At 48.7% G+C, this 20,547-nt stretch overlaps 1 protein-coding gene across 7 annotated transcripts in view; it reads left to right on the top strand.

The window, feature by feature from the left end:
• Positions 1–20,476, top strand: part of GLCE (glucuronic acid epimerase) — a 52,573-nt gene extending 32,097 nt beyond the window's left edge. For 4 of the 7 annotated variants that reach the window (XM_086757209.1, XM_086757210.1, XM_086757211.1 and 1 more), the window contains 3 exons: positions 9,632–10,200; positions 13,771–14,016; positions 16,613–20,476. In XM_086757209.1, the coding sequence (XP_086613335.1) occupies positions 9,645–10,200; positions 13,771–14,016; positions 16,613–17,637 (1,827 nt within the window). In that variant the 5' untranslated portion in view covers positions 9,632–9,644 and the 3' untranslated portion in view covers positions 17,638–20,476. Of the gene's footprint in view, positions 1–2,338; positions 3,081–8,210; positions 9,009–9,351; positions 9,434–9,631; positions 10,201–13,770; positions 14,017–16,612 lie in introns of those variants that run through there. The other 3 variants (XM_086757212.1, XM_086757208.1, XM_086757214.1) reach the window with 3 other exon arrangements.
• The last annotated feature ends 71 nt before the right edge of the window (positions 20,477–20,547 follow it).

Raw genomic sequence — 20,547 nt, 5'->3', positions numbered from 1 at the left:
ATGCATAATGTTGAGGCTCAGAAAAGGCTTTCCAAAGTAGATGCGTTCTGACTTCTCAGGGCTAAACAGACCACGAGTTACGTGGCTTATCCTCTCTCCAGTGGCACGATCAAAATTGAAATTACTGCCGCTGCGCTGGGTCGCTCCGTGGTCAAAAGCACTTGGCCTTACGTGCCGGCCCCGGCAGAAAGCTCAGGTCTGAGGAATGAGTCTCCAGACACCGTGCGGTGGCAACCTGTGCCAGGGCCTCACTGCCCTCACAGGGAAGAATTTCCTCCTTACAGCTCATCCTGCCCTCTTCCAGTTTAAATACGACGCGCGGTGAGGATCGCGGTTGTCGTTGTAGCTGTTAAACCTTCTGTGTCATGCTCAGGCCAATGAGCAGTTCAGGTAACTTTTGGACAAAAATAACTGAGCTCAAATGCTTTTATTTTGAGAAAGGCAAACAGCTGCCGTGGAAACCCTAGTGCTGTTCAGCGAGAGCGGGGACAGGTACGGGAGGGACCCCCTGCCAGAGCGGAGTGGGATGGGGATTGATAGTCATTTAAAATTTTGCCACTCTCCGTCTTCACTATAAAATGCTTCTCTTTTTTAATAAGTCAGTAACAGATAGGAGCTGACACGATAATGGAATAGTTGCCAGTGCTGCTGATTAAATGTGACCCGTGTGGAGGCTGCGGGGCTGGAGGAGCTGTAACAGAGGTACCGCGGAGGCTGCTTTTAAGGACAAAAATGATAACCAAGCAGGCATTGCAGACTGCGCTCAGGAGAAAAGATGTGGCTTATTAACGTAAATAATGGGTCAAATTAAACTCTTATGAACCTTGCAGACAACTTGTACTCGTTGCAGCTGAAGACTTGAGGAGTTTGAATGCTTCGTGTGCGAGCTGGCTGGCCGTCCTCTGCTCCGGTGCCACTGCTTTCCCCTTTTTGGGTGGGAGGATGAAGCATCACCCCTGGGTGCCCAGCTCCTGGGCACCTGGCAGTTACTGCAGACAGGGAGACGGGCGTTTAGGGAGAGGGAGGGTGAGGAAGGACGTGTGCTCGCTCGGACTTTATTGATATGAAGTCTGGTTTTTCTTCTTCAGGGCTGTGATCAGATGCCTCCTGATGAGAAGTTATGATCCGAAGGAACAAACCGACCCAACGGCTTGTTCTTGCCAGCCAGGCTGTGCGGTGAGATGGAGTAGGTAACATGTCTGTGTCCCCAAAGCAGCAAATGCTGCCTGCGGTCGTCTCATTTGGATTTTTTTTTCTGTTGTTTGCTCTGAATGATTAACCCACAGCGAGACCCTTCCTGACAGGCTGCTCACTGCGTCTCACCGAACAGCACTGTGAAGAAAAAGACGTGCAGGGCTTCCCCGGTTTGGTTTGTTCTATTTTTACTTTATGAAGACAAATAGTTGGAATGATGTGGTTTACCTTGTTCCAAGAAGGTGGTAACGTGTTGCTAAGCAGAAGAACCCGCAGCTCTAATGCCTGTGCTGGGCTGGGTGCTGTAAACCCGGCGGTGCCATGGGCTCTCCGTTCCTGGCCGGAGAGAGAGCCCAGCTCCCTGGAATAACATGGAGAGGCCCCTCCTGAGAGTCTCGTTACAGCCCTTAACGCTGCTCTCTTGAGACCTGCTCGGGCGTTGCTTTCAACGCCAAAATATAAGGGAGAGTGATGAAATGGTTTAATCTTTTGCTTCATTAATCTGCGTGGTAACAATCCAGTACTGGACAGCTTGGAAAGAGGCGGTGTAATGCCTCCGTGAGCGGCAGCTAGTGTTTGGAGTTACTGTTGGTGCCGTTAGTGAGGGGTTTAATAGCTTAATCCGTCTGCAAAGCAAGGAGATTTATTAGACTGTACAATAAATGGGCTCGTAATTACAGCAGCCTCCCTGCTAACCGATTTTCCCGATGCGGTGTGGAAGTATGATGTACAAGTAACTGCAGAGGTTTGTAGTGGTACTCTGTATTAGATCTGGTAGAAAAACAGAGGCACCTTGACAGCCTCCTGGGTGCCTGAGAGCCTTTGCAGTGGCTGGGACCGGCAGCTGGTCTGGACGCGTGTGGGCTGAGCAGTTGTGCGGAGAAACGCGGATAAAGCTGTCGTTTGCAGTGCAGGCCACGGGAACACCTGCCTAGCATCCTAGAAAACAAACATTTCTATCTAGTTAGATTACAATTATTACTCTTGGAGCTGTACTCGATTTTTTAAATCCATACAGGCTGATGAATGCATTTCAAAGTGTGCAGCGGATGCAGGAGCTGAGAAAGATGACCGGTGCCTGCCGTGTGGGACAGCGTAAACCGATGGTGGGTTTTCCGTTGAGTATATCAACACCTCTTCTTAGAGTTGTGCGTCTCGCTGTGGATTCGTAGGAATTCGAGGTTGTGGGGACGTCTGGAGATGGTCTAGCCCCACCTCCTGTTGAAAGCAGGGCTTCGGCTGGGTTATCCAGGGCTTGTCAAGTCTTGAAGCAGCTTGTCCACTTCACGGCGATGAAGTCTGCAAGTTTTTTCGAACTTTACAATTCTTTTTTCCAATTTTAAATCGTAAAACATTCCTGATTGCATGCCAGCCAAAGGCCTGTGCGCCACTAAAATCCTGCTCTTGTGTGGAGAAATAGTTTGCTCTAGCTTGTGTTAGCTGTCCTGCATTCAGAGAAACGTGTGTCTGTCCGGAGGGAAGCGAAGGACGGGGATTTCGGTGACACCGGGAAGCGGCGCAAGGCTGCGGTGCCGATCGCTCCCTGCCCGTCTCCAGGCAGCAGCTAAACCTGTGTGAAACCCGAACTGCGATGCAAATCTCCGTTTCTAGTAAGAAATGAGAACATCAGTATCCCTAGGAAAGTACTTTGGCTTTTTGAATTAACTGTTATAAAGCCACAGACTTTGCTGATGCTGAATAATAGATGTGTTGATACAAACAAAACTGCGCTACGGTTCCAATTGGACTGGAGAGCTGTAGGATAGGCTGCTGGATTTCTTCGCTTTATATTTTAGATCCTCTCTGCCTAATCACCCACAGACGGAGCACTGGGAGCAGCGAGGATTAGGCAGTAAAGCTGGGCTGGAGAGCCGGCGGAGAGCCTGGTAAGCTCCGGTCAGTTACGGCAGATCCATTCGGTTTTGTTTGTACAGTCTTGTAATTTCTTAGCGCTTAAGGAAAAAACCAAGCAATCCTGACAATGTATTAAAACACCTGCTGAATACAGGCTCTCTGCAGGGATAAATAACATGTTAGAAGCTAGGCTTGCCTGCGGGAACCAGCTTGCCTGGGTTAGCGTTCGGATCAATTGTAAGTATTGCCAGAATATTTTTAATGTTTTTCCTCAATGCATGACCCTTCCAGGCCCCGTGTTTTGCAAAGCAGTGCTAGTTTGTACGCGTAGCGGGGAAGCAAAGGCACGGTGAAGCAGATGATAGCAAGTCTGTTCGAGGAGCCAACACGAGCGGGCTGGGGACGCAGGTAAAGCATCTTTGGGAAGCACGGAGCCGTCAGGAAGTGAGATGACTCATAAATAGCACATTTTAAGACACAAGGGAGCTTTGGCAAAGGATCTGAAATGCAGATGTCATTACAACTATCAAAAAGAATTTTCCACAGTTGTTGAAAACCGTTCCCGAGTTCTTTGTTTTTTCTATTAGCTGACGTTGTAGTGACCAGCTTAAATAGGGTTTTGCTGTGTGCAATAAACAGGAAACGGGGAAAAATTCTGGCTGAGGTTTGTGCGTAACCAAGTGTACCTTTTCGGTCTGGGTATGTAGTGACATTTAGTCCTGTTGCTTTATTCTGTTAAACAGCGTGGTGTGTCCTGTCTTTAAATATTGAGTTTAACCTATCTTAGATTGGCAGTCACTGTTCGGGTTTTTTTTTTTTTTTTTTTTTTTTTTGTCTGTACTAAACAGCTTAGTCTGGCATAGAGGCTTCAAAGTAAATAGGTAGCTTATCGCTCTTCAGCAGAAATCCCTGGTCTTAAGTAAAAATACTGCCTTTCCTCCTACTGAGCAAACACAGCGCTGGTGTGTCAGACTGTTTGGAGACCTCCGAGACTCAGCAGGCAACTTACTTCTGATTATTGTTTAAACGTGGAGAATTTAAATGTGAATGCTTTAACTTGCTGCCAACCGACGTGTTCTTGGTTGTGATGTGGTTTCTTGAGTCCTTACTTGGTTATTTGTTCAGGAAGACATCTAATATTTTTAACCAGCATAAAACACTCTCTGCTCGTGTGCGTAGGGCGGTTGCAGAACCGTGGAAGTCAGGCTCCTGCTGCACGTGACGCATCCTCCGGGGCTTTTAACGCAAGCTAAATGCGAGTCATCTCTGTCGGCTGGAGAATCATTGATCTGCTTTATTAAAAGCTGATCTGTGCAACGTGAGCAAAACAAATGGCAGCACTAAAGCAGCCACCAGCAGCTGGCATCGCATGCTTGCTTGAAAGCGCAGTTCGTATCCCCGTCACCCAGGTGAAATGGGCATAACGGTTAAAAATAAGTAAAAGCACGTGGCCAGCAGCAGTGTTCCTGTCTGCGGTCATCCTGCTGTCACTGTCACCGCAGTGTCACCGGTAACCTGCGCAGACAGGGCCTTTGGGAGCAGCGAGAAAGCTTTAAATAATTCTCACCTCTAGCCCAGGTGAGATGCATCAGCCCTTATGCAGAGTGGTGTGGCCAGTATCAGCACCTAACACTGTTTTAATAATCTTCCGTTTTAACTCTGAGTGCCAGTGGGACTTGAAAAACACCTGCAGGTGCGTTTTTTGCGGACGGGCGCTGGGCAGCCGGACCATGCCGCTGCATCGGGGTCCTGCTCACGGCAGCGTCTCCCCGTCCCACTTGCAATGTGTGCACTGGTGTCTCGCCCCTCTGCAGAAACTGGATCTCACCTTCCGAAACCAGACGGGGATGGTAAGTCCGAGGATCGCTGCAGGTTAGTTGCTTCCACACCGCGTGGTTTAAAACACATTCATCACGTCACAGAGTGATTTTTGGAGGGCATCCTCCCCTTCCCCTCTCCCGGGAGGTGCAGACAGTGCTTCCCAGCCCGGGGAGCTGCATCTTCCCACCTAGAAAATACCCCAAGGTCTTCCTGCGCTGGAGAACATCGCTTACAAACACAGCCGTGCGCGGGATGCTCGCAGCATTGCCTGCAGGATTTCAAATGGCCTAAATCGATGGTGATATCCCAGAGAGGAGCCTCACGTGTTCATCCTGGCCTTCGAAGCTGGGCAAGGACAAGTGGAGCGCCAGGAGGGATCCCGTGCCACGCGTTGCTGCCTGCCCCTTGCTGCCCGTCCTCCCCTCCACCTGCCTGCCGCACCCCGCTCTCCCACAAAGCGCGTCCAGCGATTCCATAGCTGGTTTTGTGAGCTTTCAGCAGGAAAAGAAATTGCATTTTGCGCTCGTATAAGGGCTGTGAAAAGGCAAACTACCTAACAGGAATTGCAAGTTAATTATTATATCTCTATTTTGACAATACAACTTGAAAATGAATTCATCTTAAATGCATCCATCTCCCCTGCGCCTGTGAAGGAGCGCAGGGAAACGAGCCTGTTCCTGCTCACGCTGAAGTCAGGTACCAATGAGGAGGATCCAACAGCAGCACGACATTTGGGGCCGGGAGGACAGCATGCAAGCAGAGACCTGTTAAAACAGCTGAAATCAGGAACGGCTGGTCTTTCAGGAAAAAGCCCTTCAATAAAAACCTCACAAGTTGCCCAGAAGCAGCAGGGATCTTGCTTTTCGGAGGAACCTCAGTTTCTCTGCTTCACCTTTTTGTGGGGTTTATAGAGAAGTTACTGTTCTTCTGTTTCTAGATTTTTATTCTTCTTTTTGCCTTTCCTTTTGATACAAGGGCTGTCCTGTCTCCTGGATGTTTGGTGTTTTATGTAGAGCATACAATGGTGGAGGAGAGGCGTCTTCCTGTGCTTGAAATTTTGCGCTCTCGGCTCAGGATTTTCAAAAAGGAGTCCTCTTACTGATTTTTGACAGTAGATATAATTGTTGTTGCATTATATAAAATGCGATATTTTATAATGCCAAAGGGTAATTTAACGTCGATAATATAAACTGTTAAAAAAATAAACCTAAAGGACAGAAGTTAATGAAATGTCAGTGGTCAGGTGAGTTCAAGAAAAGGCTCTGACGTTCAGTTCAAATGAGGTTTGGCTCAGGATCTTTGGTGCACGCAGGTAGCGTGAGCATAGACAGCGCTACAGAAAAGTCAGAAGGATTCAGCGGACACGTCCGTGCCTGGCAGTGTTGTATCAATCTGCTCATTTGCTGCCATGGAAGATTTATCTCTAACAGAGGCGGGTGTGACACAGCATCTGCTGGAATTTACCACTTCCATATTAACACTCCTGTGTAACTCCCACTGAGAGCTTTTGAAGAAGGTGGATCGGATTATCGGAATAGTTATATCGTAATGGTTTTTGGGACCCAAAGAAATGCTCAATATCATGGTAGCTCTCCTGTTAATTCCTGCACCTGGGAGGGAGAGGAGTGACGAACTGGGGAACTGGCGTTTGGGCTGATGCTGGCGTTGATCAAAAGGGAATGGTCCAGTCATTGCTCGCTGAAAAAGAGTGTGTGTGTATATATATATATATATGATTTTCTCCTTGAGTACACAGAAACCTGGCAGTAGTCTGGACTTCAGAGAAATTCTTATTTTTTTTTATATTCAGCGCAGTTCTGCGGGTCAAAAAACCCTGTCTTACAAGGGACTTCCTAAAAGAGAGAGAGAGATATATATTTTTAGGATGTGAATAACTTGGGTTTATGTAAGAACTGAGTGCCAGGACAGAATCTGTCATTCTTGGATACCCAGCTGGGACTGCGGGTTCGTGATTCACAGCACAGAATGCTGAGATTTGTCCTTGTTCCAGGCGTCATTAATAAAGCAGCGGTATCAGGATTTTATTTTTATTTCACCCAGTTGTTCTTTATGTTAAAAGCAGTGTCTCAGAAGCCTTGACGCCTCACTTCATTGGCAAAAGGAGTCTCTCCGATTGCATCCCTGTTTTGGGATGCACTGGAAACCGGCCATTCACTCTGCAAGAAGCACTGTTTCATTGCATTTTAATTAGAACTTATATAGTGATTTGTACAGCGGCTATGTAAGCGTAACCCGTGGTGCGGGTGTCGGCCCCAGCTGTAAATAACAACAGCGCGTCGCTCCGCCGCAGCCGTTTCTACAGCTTGCAGGAATTTCAGCCAGACTTCTGGGAAGTATTTGCCCTTTAAAACCTGTAGCTCCCGTATTCCTCTGCGGATAAGGATGGACTTTTCTGACAAACAGCGAGGTGTTTGCGCGCGTGGCGAGGCACGCCGTCCCGCAAAGTGAGGAGCAAGCAAACGCGGCTCTCGTGGATCCGTTACTCCATTCCTTAAAGTGCTTTCCCGGCTTGCACTCCTTAAATCTTTTAAGTGTGGTATGATGAATTCCTTTTCATGAGGGCAGCCAGGGAATAAACCAATTTAGCACAGTCCCTTTGTGGGTTTAAATTACCTCTTTCTACTGGTGAAATGCTGAATTCTTATTTTCCTGCAGTTGAATACAAATCCATCTCTCCATTTAACACCTAATAAGGCTCTCTGCTGCACTCATATTTCTGTATTTTCAGTGACTGGTGAGACTTAATGTGGTGATTCTCTGAAAATACTCCACTTTTCTTTCTGAATCCTCTTCAGTTCATTTATAGTTCATAAAAACTGAATATTTCAGCACCATTGCCGGGAAGCCGGGGATGCGGCTGGACTCCACCTGCGGCATCTCCTGCTCTTCCCTGGAGCTGCACGGCGAGCACCGGAAACGCTTTCCGCCGCTCCGCGTTCTCTGCCGTCCGTGGCAGCAGAACCCGAAGGAAATACAAGCTGTGTAGAAAAATAGCCAGGACCTTCTCGCAGCTGTGGAGTCTGGTTAAAACTGGAGTAACAGGGGTGTAAAACGTGCGGTGATGGCGTTTCCCCTTCCCGCTCCCCCCGTCCCCTGCTAATCCAGATGGCTTAATTAATTTGGAGTTTTATAGGTAGGGGTGAAGTGTGTCAGAAATGTCGTTCCCTGTTTAAAAGTGAATTATCCCTTTGTGTAAAAAGAGCCAGAGCGTATTTGTTGAGGTCATCCTGAAAGCATCATCGCTAAAAATTATCTGCTGATGCAGAAAATTGGATTTATTCTTATGCTAGCATTTCCATAAAAATACAATTATATATAAATTTATGTTCTCTAAAAGCTTGCAGTAAACTGGGCTTTCAGAAAATAAGACACTTATCTTTTAAAGTCCAGTTTTAAATGACCAGATGGTGCTTACAGTACGGCAGCATAAAGCTGGTGAGAGATAATTGATTATTCCCATTTAAAAGAGGGAGGCGGAACGCGAGGTGACGCTCCTTTTCATTTCGCTGTGGGTAGCTCCCGCCGATCCGCAGGACACCTGCGGTATCCGCAGCCCTTTCGACGCCGGCCGGATCCGAGCGCCCGGCACACGGGGGGCTGCGCAAGCCCCCGGCCTGGCAGATGGGGCGGCAATTAAGCAACCGGTCTAAAACCGGACTCGGCGGCTCTGAAACTGCGGCTTACTGGGGAGGTGAAATTAAACTTCTGTTTAATCAGGGTTTTATGAAGTGTATCTTAAATATTCCTGTGCCTTTGAAAAATGCACGTGTCGTTTGTTTGAAGGACTTCATTCCTCAGCAAAAGCAGGGTCCTCTGAGCAGACATGCTTAAATTACTTCAGCTTCTGGATTTATTTCCGTGCTGCTCGGCCTTCTCCTTTCCAGGGTTGTAACAGTGGCATTGGAGCACGCTTCATGCGGTTTATCCTGCAGGAAAAAAAAAAAAAAGAAAATCCCAAGAGAGGGTTTACATAGTTTTTGCCTTCTCCTGGGGGAGCAGGACACATGAGCCCCCAGCACGTCCGTGGAGGCCCTGTCCCGGGGCAGCTCTGTCCCTTCCCAGTCCCTCCTTCGCCACTGCTGGAGGCTCCTGGCCGCTGGCACCGTCCCCGTCCTCCGGTACCGTACCAGCGCGCACGCGTTACTGTTCTAAAAGCCCATTTGAGGTGCGGTAAGGTCAAGAATCGATCCAGCCTTGAATGTTGAGTTTTCATCTCAGCAAATGTTTACAGTTTGTGCTTTAAAAAAGTCCCAAGCCAGCCATCTGTTTTTGTGCAGATATCTCAGCCATTTCAGCTGTGTGAACTAAGGTATTTCTAGGCCTCTGCTTTTGTTTGTAAGGCTGTTTTGTTGGAAATCCCTCTTTCGTGGTGCTGGGGAGGTGGCGGTTCTATTCTGTTGAGAATTTCTCCTCCTCCCGGTGGTTGCTGAGCATCTCATTAACTTCGAGCTTTTTATTTAGAAGCGGTTTCCCTGTGATCGCTGCCGTTTCTTTGCATCCTGATACAATCTGTTGTTGCAGCCGGGAGGTGAATTGTGACTTGGTACGTTTGATCTCGTTGTGTACGGAGAGCTGGAAAAACCCAAATTCTCTTCTAGGTGTCCCAGCTTCCCACCAAGCACCATCGTGGTGTGCACGTGGCGATGCTCCCACCGGACAGGCGCTACCGAGGCTCCCAATCAGCAGGACCGACGGCTTTAGGCGCCGCCGCTTGACAAGCTCTCCTCTCTCTGTTTTCCAGGTATGGTGTGAATATGCGTTGCTTGGCAGCTCGGGTCAACTACAAGACTCTGATCATCATCTGCGCCCTCTTCACCCTGGTGACGGTGCTGCTCTGGAACCGATGCTCCTCCGACAGAGCCGGCCCGTTCCCCCGCAGCCTCGCCGGCCCCGAACGCCGAGCTGCTGCCGCCGCCGCCGCCTCCGAGAGCGACCCGGCCCGGCAGCAGAGCGAGGAGGCATCACCCCAGGAGCAGCAAAAAGCTCCCCCCGTTGCCGGAGGCTTCAACGCCAACAAAGCCCCGGGGCTGAAGTACGAGGAGATTGACTGTCTGATCAATGACGAGCACACCGTTAAAGGGAGGAGGGAAGGCAACGAGGTCTTCCTGCCGTTCAGCTGGGTAGAGAAATACTTTGAGGTTTATGGGAAAATTGCTCAGTACGATGGTTATGACAGGTTTGAATTCTCTCATAGCTACTCCAAAGTATACACACAGCGAGCACCTTACCACCCCGACGGGGTCTTCATGTCCTTTGAGGGCTACAACGTAGAGGTTCGAGACAGAGTCAAGTGCATAAGTGGTGTTGAAGGTTTGTGACGAGTATTTTATTTTATTTTTAATAGTTTAAATGCTTAAAATTTGCTGCTGTCATTTGAGATGCAGAGTGATCTTCATTTTGTCCTGATAGTCTCGATAAAAAAGAACTTTGAGAAATCGTGCGCGGTCTCTGCTTTGTGCTAAAATTTCCCAGCTCCCGTCCTGCATCCTGGGGTTGGACTAGGTGGCGTTAAAGGTCCCTTCCAACCCCAAAATTCTATCACTATAGAATTGGTTGCAGTAAACTCCAAAGGTGCTGGGATGCTTCTCTTACAGTGCTGCTGTCAGATTTTGGTGGTGTTGTTGACGCTTGTCATATCTGTCAGGGAGCCACGATTATTTTAAAATCTGAAATAAAGTAAAAAATCCTTGGTCCTGCTTCCTGAGGAGGCTCCTGCTTCCCTGCGGGCACGGATACAGCCCCACACGCTGAGCCAAACGGCGCTGCCGGCTCCTGTGGAACAGCCAGCTGCTCACGGGCCGTTAATATCCGATATTTGGCTCCGGGTTTAACGATATCCTGTCTCCTGGCATGGCTGGGGCAGAGCTGGAGGTAACAGCGGGCGAACCTTCCGCGCTGCGCCGCTCCAGAGCAACCGGGGAGGGCTTTGCTCAGCCTGCGAAAGATGCTGCTGCCCGCAGCAGGGCGAGGAGGCTTTGGAGAGCTGCTGAAGGGTCAAAAAGCTCTCCAGCCAGGGAAACATCCCTGGATGAAATTAATACACGGTAAAACCTCTCCACTTTGCGCTTTGGCTAAACCGTGCAATCAGTAATTAGGACGGAAGGGCTTCCCGCATCTCGGCAAAGATTTGATCGCAGAAAATGCTTGTCGAGCTTCATATTAAAAAATTAATGACTTTATAAAACTATTATGGAATGTGACACTGTGACCCCCTCATAAATTAAAGACCAACTTTCGTTTAAGGAATAAAATACATGAATTTTCGTGCATCTCGGCGATCGGTGATGCTCTGCTCTGATGTGAGCTCTTCCCATGGTACGGTCAGTGCAGAAAGCTGGCATGTCGTGCTGTTAGTTGTCTGTAAGGGATTCATATGAACAGTGGCGCAGAGTGTCAGTTGCTTGGGGTTTTTTTTTTTTAAGGGTACTCTCACTTTTTTTTTTTAAACTCTTATCCTCGTTGCATCTGCCAAGGAAGGGAAGCAGGGCTCTGAAACTCAGGGCTCTCCCAAAGGTGCAAACGCACCCTGGTCGCTGCACGTCCACTACGTGTGAGCGCTGCCCTGCTCAGGGATTGCATCCGCTGCGCGAGGCTGAGGCGGCGGCTTTCCTGTCCCGCTGCTGCACTCGTTGCTGGTTAAATACAGCTCCTGTGGGAGCTGCTTTTGGCCTTGAGGGGTGGGCTTGGGCCTAGGTCTTGGAGCCCCCCAATTTTTGTATGAAATGTGGGAGATGCCTGGGGTGCCCCGTGCCACTTGACTCCGTGGTTCTTGTGATGTTTTCCAGCAAAAAGCTGACATTGGGTAAGAACTGGTTGCGAACCAGGAGGGATTCAGCCTCTTGCCCTGCCAGATGCATGCGCTGGGGATGCGAGGCGCTGTGCGTAGCTGCTCTCTGCGTAGGCCTAGACTCGTAGGTCGAGTTTAACGCTCAACCACGTGGTTATTTATCCAGAAACCTCGCTTTTCTGCAGCGTGGGTTTTGTAAAGGCAAAAGTCATTGGCATCCAGCAAACAGGCTGGAGAAGAGAAATAGTTGTTGTTTTGTAGGGAAGGTGTTTTAATATTAAAACACCTTCCCGGACAGTTTTAAGCCCTTGCCTTGCATCGTTCCAGCCCTAGAGATCCTCATGTTACTGCGTGATGAAAACCCCTCATGTTATATTTTCACCTTCTCTCTTTCTGCAAGGTTAATGTGTTGTTATGTCCTGTGACCTGGAGAATTTAATCTTGTCATCTTGTATAAATTTCAAGTCAAGCTTTTATAGCAGATTTCTTGTTTTGCATCTTTCAGTCTCGATGAGTGCGCCCTTAACCGAAAATGTTTAGCATTAATAAGTGAACTGGCTTCCAGGAGCAGAGCTAATCCGTGATATTTAAATGTTCCCCATGATGGTTTTCTCTTTAGGCAGCAGTAAGCCATCACATCTCCGTCAGTAATATTTATTAGGAACACAAAGCACCAAAATAGGTATGAAAATGTATCTTTTTGCATTTACTTTAAGTAATCTTTTCATTGTACCGCATTTCAGAAGAAATTGGTTTCTGAGCTTGACATTGCCAAGGGGAAAGCGGTGCAAATGCCAACTTGTTTATTTTCATCTTCCTTTCTCTTTTCTTACGCGCATGCGAAGGTTTACGGTCCTGAATATCCTTGGTTCCCTACAGGAGGGTCACAGGGATATAGTCCCGGTTTGGATCGATAGGTAGGGGTTGGGAATTTGTTCCAAGTAAAATTCAGGGCTTTAGGAGAATCCTGGTTTGATCCGTATCTGAGTATCGGGTGTTTGCTCGCTTAGGGATATATGTGTATAAATAAGTCTCCTTTGTTCCCCTTCCCCACGCAGCCGGGGATGCCGTAGGCATTTTATGGCCCCAGAACCCGAGGCTGCGGCTCCCGGGTGCCGGTGAAGGGCAGGCAGAGGAGAGCCCGGAGCTCGGCAGGGTTTTCTGCCGGCACGTCTCTGCTACCAGCCGTAACGGAGGGTGGAAGTTTTATATTGAGCTTGGCTACGTGACACTGTCTGAGCTCATTCCATGGGTTTCGCATGTGAAATACAGTGCATCGGGCTACAGATGTTCTCTGTGATCTTCCTGCTCTGAATCCTCTAAAGAGGTGGCGCTCCAGGGGCTGCTTCTGCTCGGTGCAGGCTTTTAAATCTAAAATCACCTTAAATTAAGAGAAGTGTGCTCTCCTGTGAGGCTACCAGCTTTGGGGACAGGGAGTCACGTGTGGAGTGTTCATCCCAGGGCTGGAGCAGTGGCTCTGAAGACGAGGGATGGCTGTGGGTGGAAGGACTGAGGCACGTTCTGCAGGTATTGCGTGGAGAGCCTGGCTGGATGCTGCAGGCGTCGCTCGTAATGCTCTTAGGGGAGCCAGGGTAATTGGAGCAGATTTGTGGATGCCGGGTAAATTGTTCTTTTAGCATCAAATAACTCTTAACGGAATCTAGTAATAACACATACACTTAATTTGCAAAGATTTATGTGGCGTTAAAGGGATTGTGTTAGATGTAACATCATTTGGAGATTTACTGGTCCCTGGGGTAGGGGGGAAAATCTGTTAGGGCATTTTAAATGTTATTTTAACAGAAGTACGATGCTTCAGTCACCAATTAAATGAGAATATCTGGAAGACCGCAAGAAGGACTTCTCTGCCACTCAAATCTACTTAGTTTTGAGTAGTCACAGATCTGTGTAAGTGGGAGCAATTCACCCCCTGGACAGGACTTTCCTCGACTCTAGCTAACGGTGAAGCCTAGAAATGTCCTTTGCCAGAAGTAAAGGAGCGATGGGGTAAGGAGGAGGAGCGTGCAGGGCCGCAGACACTGGTTTTTGAAAACGTGCTGATAAAATACTCGTTTTCTTCCTGTCTCTTGCAGGCGTGCCGTTATCCACGCAGTGGGGACCTCAAGGCTATTTCTACCCCATCCAGATTGCCCAGTACGGGCTGAGTCACTACAGCAAAAACCTGACGGAGAAGCCGCCTCACGTCGAGGTGTACGAAACGGCCGAAGAGAAGGACAAAGCCGGCCGGTCCGCGGACTGGACGGTGCCGAAAGGCTGCTCTCTGTCCACCGTTCCTGAGAAAGCCAAGTTCACCAGCGTCAAACAGTTTGTTGCTCCAGGTGGGTTATCCTGAACGCGTGGCAGCTGATCTGCACAGGTGGGACCAGGGGAGCTGTAACTTGCTGGGATGAATGTGTTCATTTATCCTTCCTGACTTCCCATCCTTAAGATCTCATCTGAGAATGTCATCTCATTTCTGTACCTCTGGAGTTTTTCTTCTATTTTCTTTCCACCACTGCTTTTTCAACATGGTTCTAGTCAAAAAAGGAATGGGTGCACGCATGGAGGGCAAGGAGAAGCTACAGTCACGTTTCCTGAGTCCTTCAGCATCTGTCTCGAAATAGAAGCGAAAAAAAAAAAGAAAAGATGGAAGCAGTTGTGCAGCCTGGGAAATAGCGCTGACGTGTGATAAGCAGATGTTGACAGATGACGGATAAGGTCTATTTTCAGCCTGGAGCAAGCGTAGCACGTGCTGTGCTCTGGTCAGACCCAGGATCTCTCTTCACTGGGATGCAACTGTTTTTGCAAAATGCGAGATCTCCGTTCTGGTTAACCCAAGTTGCCTTAAGCAAGGCAGCAAGAGGGGGCTGCCTCTGTAGATATTTACAGGGAAGCTGGGGAGGAGGGTGAAGAGCTGGGGCTGCGTACGGGCGCCCTCCTTCACCACCAGATGTGCAAGATGTGTTTTGTGGCCGTCTCCTCAACGTACCGTGTTCTGTTTTGTACTTAGCAGGGAAATTCATTATTTCATGCAAGAGTTCCCTTTGTGCGAGGACAGGCTCGTTAATAAGGACCTAATGTATTTTTCCTCAATCAATACCCATTAGAATTAATGAGTCCATTACTTAAAAAGACAATGAAGTAATTTTCAGTTGGCACCTTAGGCCTAGGTCTCCAGGGAAAAAAATGTCGAACGCTCTTGTGTCTTTGTAGTAGATAAATATGGGGAGAGGAAAGGCTAAAAGATCTGTTCTGTATGCTTTCCTCATCCTTTATTGATGGTAGAGTAATCTGCGGGGCTCGAAGGCCGCGGTGTGCATCCACTCCTCTCAGATGGCCTTAAGTAATGGATTTATAGGCGCTGAAGGCAGTGCGCACAACAGGCAGCCTTCAGTTCTCCCTCGCTTCTTAATACTCTTTTTTTTTTTTTCCCCTCTATTATAGTTCACTTCGTTATCACACAAGCTTTTATTTACAAGGAACCATAAAACTTACTTGATGGGAATTGCGAGCGAGGTTTTTTAATTGGGTTTTTCGTAGGAGCGAAATGCTGTGCAACAAGGCGCTCGGCGGCTTCTCCTGAAGCAGACGCTGATCTCCAGAACTCAAAGGAGTGAAGCTTTTACTCTGTGAGACTGGAAACCACGACGTTCAGCTGGAATAACTGTGCAATGGCATCTTCCAACGCAAGGCGTTGCAAAACGCCGGGATGAGTTTGGGAGATGGGGAGAAGCCTCTGCTGCGCAGGGAAAGCTTGACCGTAACTGGGCGGTTGCACATAAAAACATTTGCAGGGTGCTTCACGCTTTGAGAACTAGCAGAGGGCAAGCGTTTGCCTCGCGCAGGAGAATTTTATTCTGTGGAAAGCCGTTAATTTAAGGTGACTGTCTTTAAGTGTTTATCATCCCTCTGTGCCTTCAAAGCTACGGGATTTGCACACAGCCTTACAAACTAATTAGCCCTTTGATCTTCTGGTGTAGGTTTTTTGGGGAGAAGTTGATTTTTACATTTTAGAATCTAAGCCTGCAAGAGAACACTGGGTTTTGCTGTGGCATTGCCTAGGAGCTTTATTTATTTATTTATTTATTTTTAAATTAAGCTGAGTTTTGCCGATGCAGAGGTTAATAACTACTTTAACACATTGGTCTTTCTATATTCTTGTCTTTTTTCCCCCATTAAACTAATCAGCGCTCTGGTTTTTGGAACTGTCAGGTTGGGAAAGAAAAAAGTCCCAGATTTAAATATTGGTCCCAGAGGGCTCCTAACTCCCTGCTTCTCAGCGCTCCCAGCTTTTTTTTTAGCTGAAAGCAGAGCTTTAGGCAGAAACACGGCTGCTCCAGCGGCACCATGGTTTTGGTGTCTCTCTTGCCAAGTGCAATGTTCCGTCTGGAACCGAAGGGTGGTTGTTGGCCTGTGTTTTGAGTTCCAGAAAAGGAAGATCACGCAGCATCTACGTTCCTGCAGCTGGGCTGCTGTGCCCCGTCCTGTAGGAAAAGTCCGGCTCTGCCTGTCCCCCGCCCTGCCCGCAGGCAGCGTGCGACCCCCGCGTCGGTGGCCCTTTCCTTACCCAGATCCTGCTGGTGCCCCTTGCACTCCCCCATCGATCCGGTACCAGCAGCGTCTGATAAAGCCATCGATCGAGCCGCTGGCACTTCTGCTTCGCAGCAAAGTGCTGCGGCGTCTTAATGTGAGACGCAAACGAGTTCTCCCCGGTGCTGCGGGAGTTGGCCTTCGCTTACGGGTTTACTTTTATCCTTAATTAAATAATATATGATAGCGCGCAGAAAGAGTGAGTGAATTATTGATGGGCTCCCCTAAAAGCTTTTGGATCCTGCCTGTCAGAGGGCTTACCTCTGGAACTGCACTTCACAGCGTAAATGTTTGAGAGAAATGAGTGCTTTGCCACTGAATGAGGCTTTTCTGATTGTTTTGCAGAAAACACCGAGGGGGTATCTCTGCAGCTTGGGAACACCCGAGATTTTATTATTTCTTTTGATCTCAAATTTGTAACAAACGGGAGCATTTCCGTAGTTCTTGAGACGACGGAGAAGAACCAGCTCTTCACTGTCCACTACGTCTCCAACACCCAGCTCATCGCGTTTAAGGACCGAGACATCTACTACGGCATCGGTCCCAGGACTAGCTGGAGCACCCTCACCAGAGACCTGGTGACCGACCTGCGGAAAGGCGTCGGCCTCTCCAACACGAAAGCCGTGAAGCAGACCAAAATCATGCCCAAGAGAGTGGTGAGGCTGGTGGCGAAGGGCAGAGGCTTCCTCGATAACGTCACCATCTCGGCCACCGCTCACATGGCGGCTTTTTTTGCCGCAAGCAACTGGCTGGTGAGGAACCAGGACGAGAGGGGCGGCTGGCCCATCATGGTGACGAGGAAGCTGGGGGAAGGGTTTAAGTCCTTGGACCCGGGCTGGTACTCGGCCATGGCGCAAGGACAGGCCATCTCGACGCTGGTGCGGGCCTACCTGCTGACGAAGGACCACGCGTTCCTCAGCTCGGCTCTGCGGGCGACGGCGCCCTACAAGCTGCCGTCGGAGCAGCGCGGGGTGAAAGCCGTCTTCATGAACCGGCACGACTGGTACGAGGAGTACCCCACCTCGCCCAGCTCCTTCGTGCTCAACGGCTTCATGTACTCCTTAATCGGGCTATATGACTTAAAAGAAACGGCCGGGGAGAAGCTGGGGAAGGAGGCGCGGGTCCTCTACGAGCGGGGCATGGATTCCCTGAAGGCCATGCTTCCCCTCTACGACACCGGCTCAGGGACCATCTACGACCTTCGGCACTTCATGCTGGGCACCGCTCCGAACCTGGCCCGGTGGGACTATCACACCACCCACATCAACCAGCTCCAGCTCCTCAGCACCATAGACGAGTCGCCCATCTTCAAAGAGTTCGTCAAGAGGTGGAAGAGCTACCTGCGAGGCGGCCGGGCCAAGCACAACTAGAGCTTACAACCAAACCCCTCGGTCCCACTGCCACGCAGAGGTACGCTCTCAAAGGTTGCTTCCTGAATTTTTTTACTGACCGTTTCGAAGAAGTGATCCTTAAAACTGATCTCCTGAAATCATTGCATTCCAGTGGGAAAAGAGTTAGGTCTGACGGGCAGGATTTGGGAACGTCAGCTGTCCTTAGTGCTCCACAGCGAAGACATCTGCACCCCTTTGTGCTCCTGAGGTTGGGGACATTCTTTGGTTGTTGTTTTTTTTTTTTTCCTTTTTTTCCTTTTTGTAGGAAAATATTTGCAGAAGCCATACAGGTCTCTAAAGCCCAGCACTTGCCTGAAAAGTCCACTCTGTGGCCTCTTTTCAGATGGAGTTACGTGTGTGTGTGTTGGAGCAGCGTAACAGCTCCTGTGGTGTAACGCCGTCAATGTGCATTTCCTTGTAGCCTGGCGAGCAGGCAGTGGATCTTTTTAAAGGTGGGGTTTTTTTAATATGGAATCTTTTCTTGGGGTGAAAAATACACTTTTTTTTTTTAATTATTTTTTTTCTTTTTTTTTTTTCCCCAATTCTCTGTTTGGAGATCCTTGAGCTGTATGGTTTCTTTGCAGACACGCGGATGGAAAACACGCAGACAGCGTGCAGGCTGCAAAGTCACATCACGTAAGCACAAACCCGGTGGGGCTGGCGGACCCCACAAAGCCTGCAGCCGTGCTGCCCCCCCCTTTATAAAGCCAAATTTGCCATCTCCCGTTGGGTTTGCTGGGGTTACCTCCTCCCTGGCAGTGGAATCTCTTGTCCTGGAGCCTGATGTTTTGTACTGTGTTCTTTTTAATTTCATCTGAGAGGTTTCTCTAAGCTTTGACAACTCCATGCTTTGGACTTACCTTGCATTCCTGAGTGTGATGTGGAGCTCATTTTGAGGAGCGTGCAGGAAACCCAATCGGAATTAATTAGGGTTTTCCTATAGTGATTTTCGTTTTTAACCTGCTTGAGCATATCAAGCATTTTAAAAATTAAAATCACCCCAGAGGGCTTTCCAGCTCCACCTGTGCTTTAATACCCAGTTTCTCCTCTGCCTGCTGTCTCGCTCATTGTGTAAGGGGCCGTTACAGCTCCAGCACCGGCCTCTTGGGCGTGCTGTGCCTTGGCGGCCCTGCCAGGGGAACGAGGGTACCCGCGCGATAACTGAACACGCGCGGCGGAGCCCAAACGCTTGGGTTGGAACGCAGAAGGAACCAAGCGGTTTCTTTTTCCTGTCCTTCACACCCACTTCTGCCTTCTCGGCGTGTAGCGTCCTGGTTGATCCAGAAGAGTAAAACCAACCGATTGCATTGCTAGGTCAGGGGTGTTTTGTTTGGTAGCGTAGCAAGTAGCGGGCTGTCGGCTCTGTTGAGGCATGCTGGCGTTTGCCGTAGGAGTCGCAGACTCGAAGGCTCCCGACGTGCCGACACGCGTTAGCTTTGGAGTTCTCCCACTGATCCTACAACATGTTGTAGGTGCAGGAGGGATTAAGCTTAAGATGCTCGTACTGAGGACAAAGTTCATGCAAATCACAAAAAGGCTGGGCACAAAGACAATAAGCATCTTGATTATTTTTTTTTCTTTTCTATATTTTTTGATGCTTTTTCTGTTTCTCGTAGATGTCTGAAACAACTCTGTAATTACTTGATCTTTGCGAACGCATGCTACGAACGTATCACTATGAGAAGTGGAGGAGTTTCAATACCAAAGGTAGCAGAGGTGAATTTTTTTTTTGTACATGTGTATACACGCACGCGCACACACAAACCCCAGAAAAATGTGCTTCCCTTACGAGCGACCGGTCCTGACTCCAAACCCAGAAACGCCTTTCTCCTGTGTGCTCCCTGCGTCTTTTGCCCGTTTTGGATTTGGAGAATCGAGACTCTTTGGGCCCTGCTCAAGAGATGGTATCGGTGCCTTACTGAGGCCACTATTTCCTCTTTTTTTTTTTTTTAATTAATGCCAGTTGGAGAATGGCAGTGTCGCTGCTCTTTCGGTGCTTCGTGAGAGTCGGCCCTGCTGCTGGTGGAGCGCTGAGCTCAGAGGCGTAGGCTGGCCGTGCCAGTGCCGTCGGTCCTGTCAGACCGCCTTGTCCCGAACATCTCCATCGCGTTTTTCTCGGCCTTAGCACACGAGTGATTTAAACCGACCACGGCCAGAGGCCGGAGAGCCCAAGATTGTTCGTGCAGGGTTTCTCCTCTTCTTCTTTTTAATTGAGTTGCGCAGTGGAAGAGGATTATTGGACATCAGTGCCCATCACTTCATCAAATTCACTTAAGTTGGGGGATTTTGTTTGTTTTCAGCCTTCAAACTGACAAAGGTCTTAGGGACTAAGATCTGTTCGATCTTTCCACGAGGCTTCCTGTACATAGGCTTCCCCGGAGGCATCGTGCGCGTGGGTATACACACACCGGTGACACAAGCACAACTGTACACGTGTGGCAGTGCTGTTTTCTCGGCCATTGTGCAAGACATTCACTGAAAGCTGCTATTCTCATTCACCTTGTAACTGTACTTTATTTTTTCTACCTTTTTTTTTTTTTTTTTTTCCTTTTTACATGTGGGATACGCACCATGTGTTAAATATGCAATAACTTGTTTACAGGATGCTCTTGTGAAGGGTGGTCCTTTGTAAAGCTGTACAGACTTTGCAGTTTAAGCACAATGTGCACATGTTAGTTTTATATACAGCAAGGCGTGACTTTTTTGCAGAGGGAAAGGTTCTACTATGTTTCTATACAAAGTAAATGGATCAACGTTTGTGCTTCGTGTAAAGCTGCTTTATAAGACTGTAAAATAAATTTTTTTATCTTAAGACAGACGTGGGGCGTTTTCATTCTTTCAGCCGGCGCCTTCTGCCCGGCGTGTGGTTGCCGATAAGCCCTGACGAGC

The sequence above is a fragment of the Chlamydotis macqueenii genome, chromosome 12, assembly GCF_036417535.1.
Source record: "Chlamydotis macqueenii isolate bChlMac1 chromosome 12, bChlMac1.mat, whole genome shotgun sequence".
NCBI lineage: Eukaryota > Metazoa > Chordata > Aves > Otidiformes > Otididae > Chlamydotis > Chlamydotis macqueenii.
The sequence above is the reverse complement of the archived record's forward strand: the minus strand, read 5'-3'. Positions and strand labels throughout refer to the sequence as shown.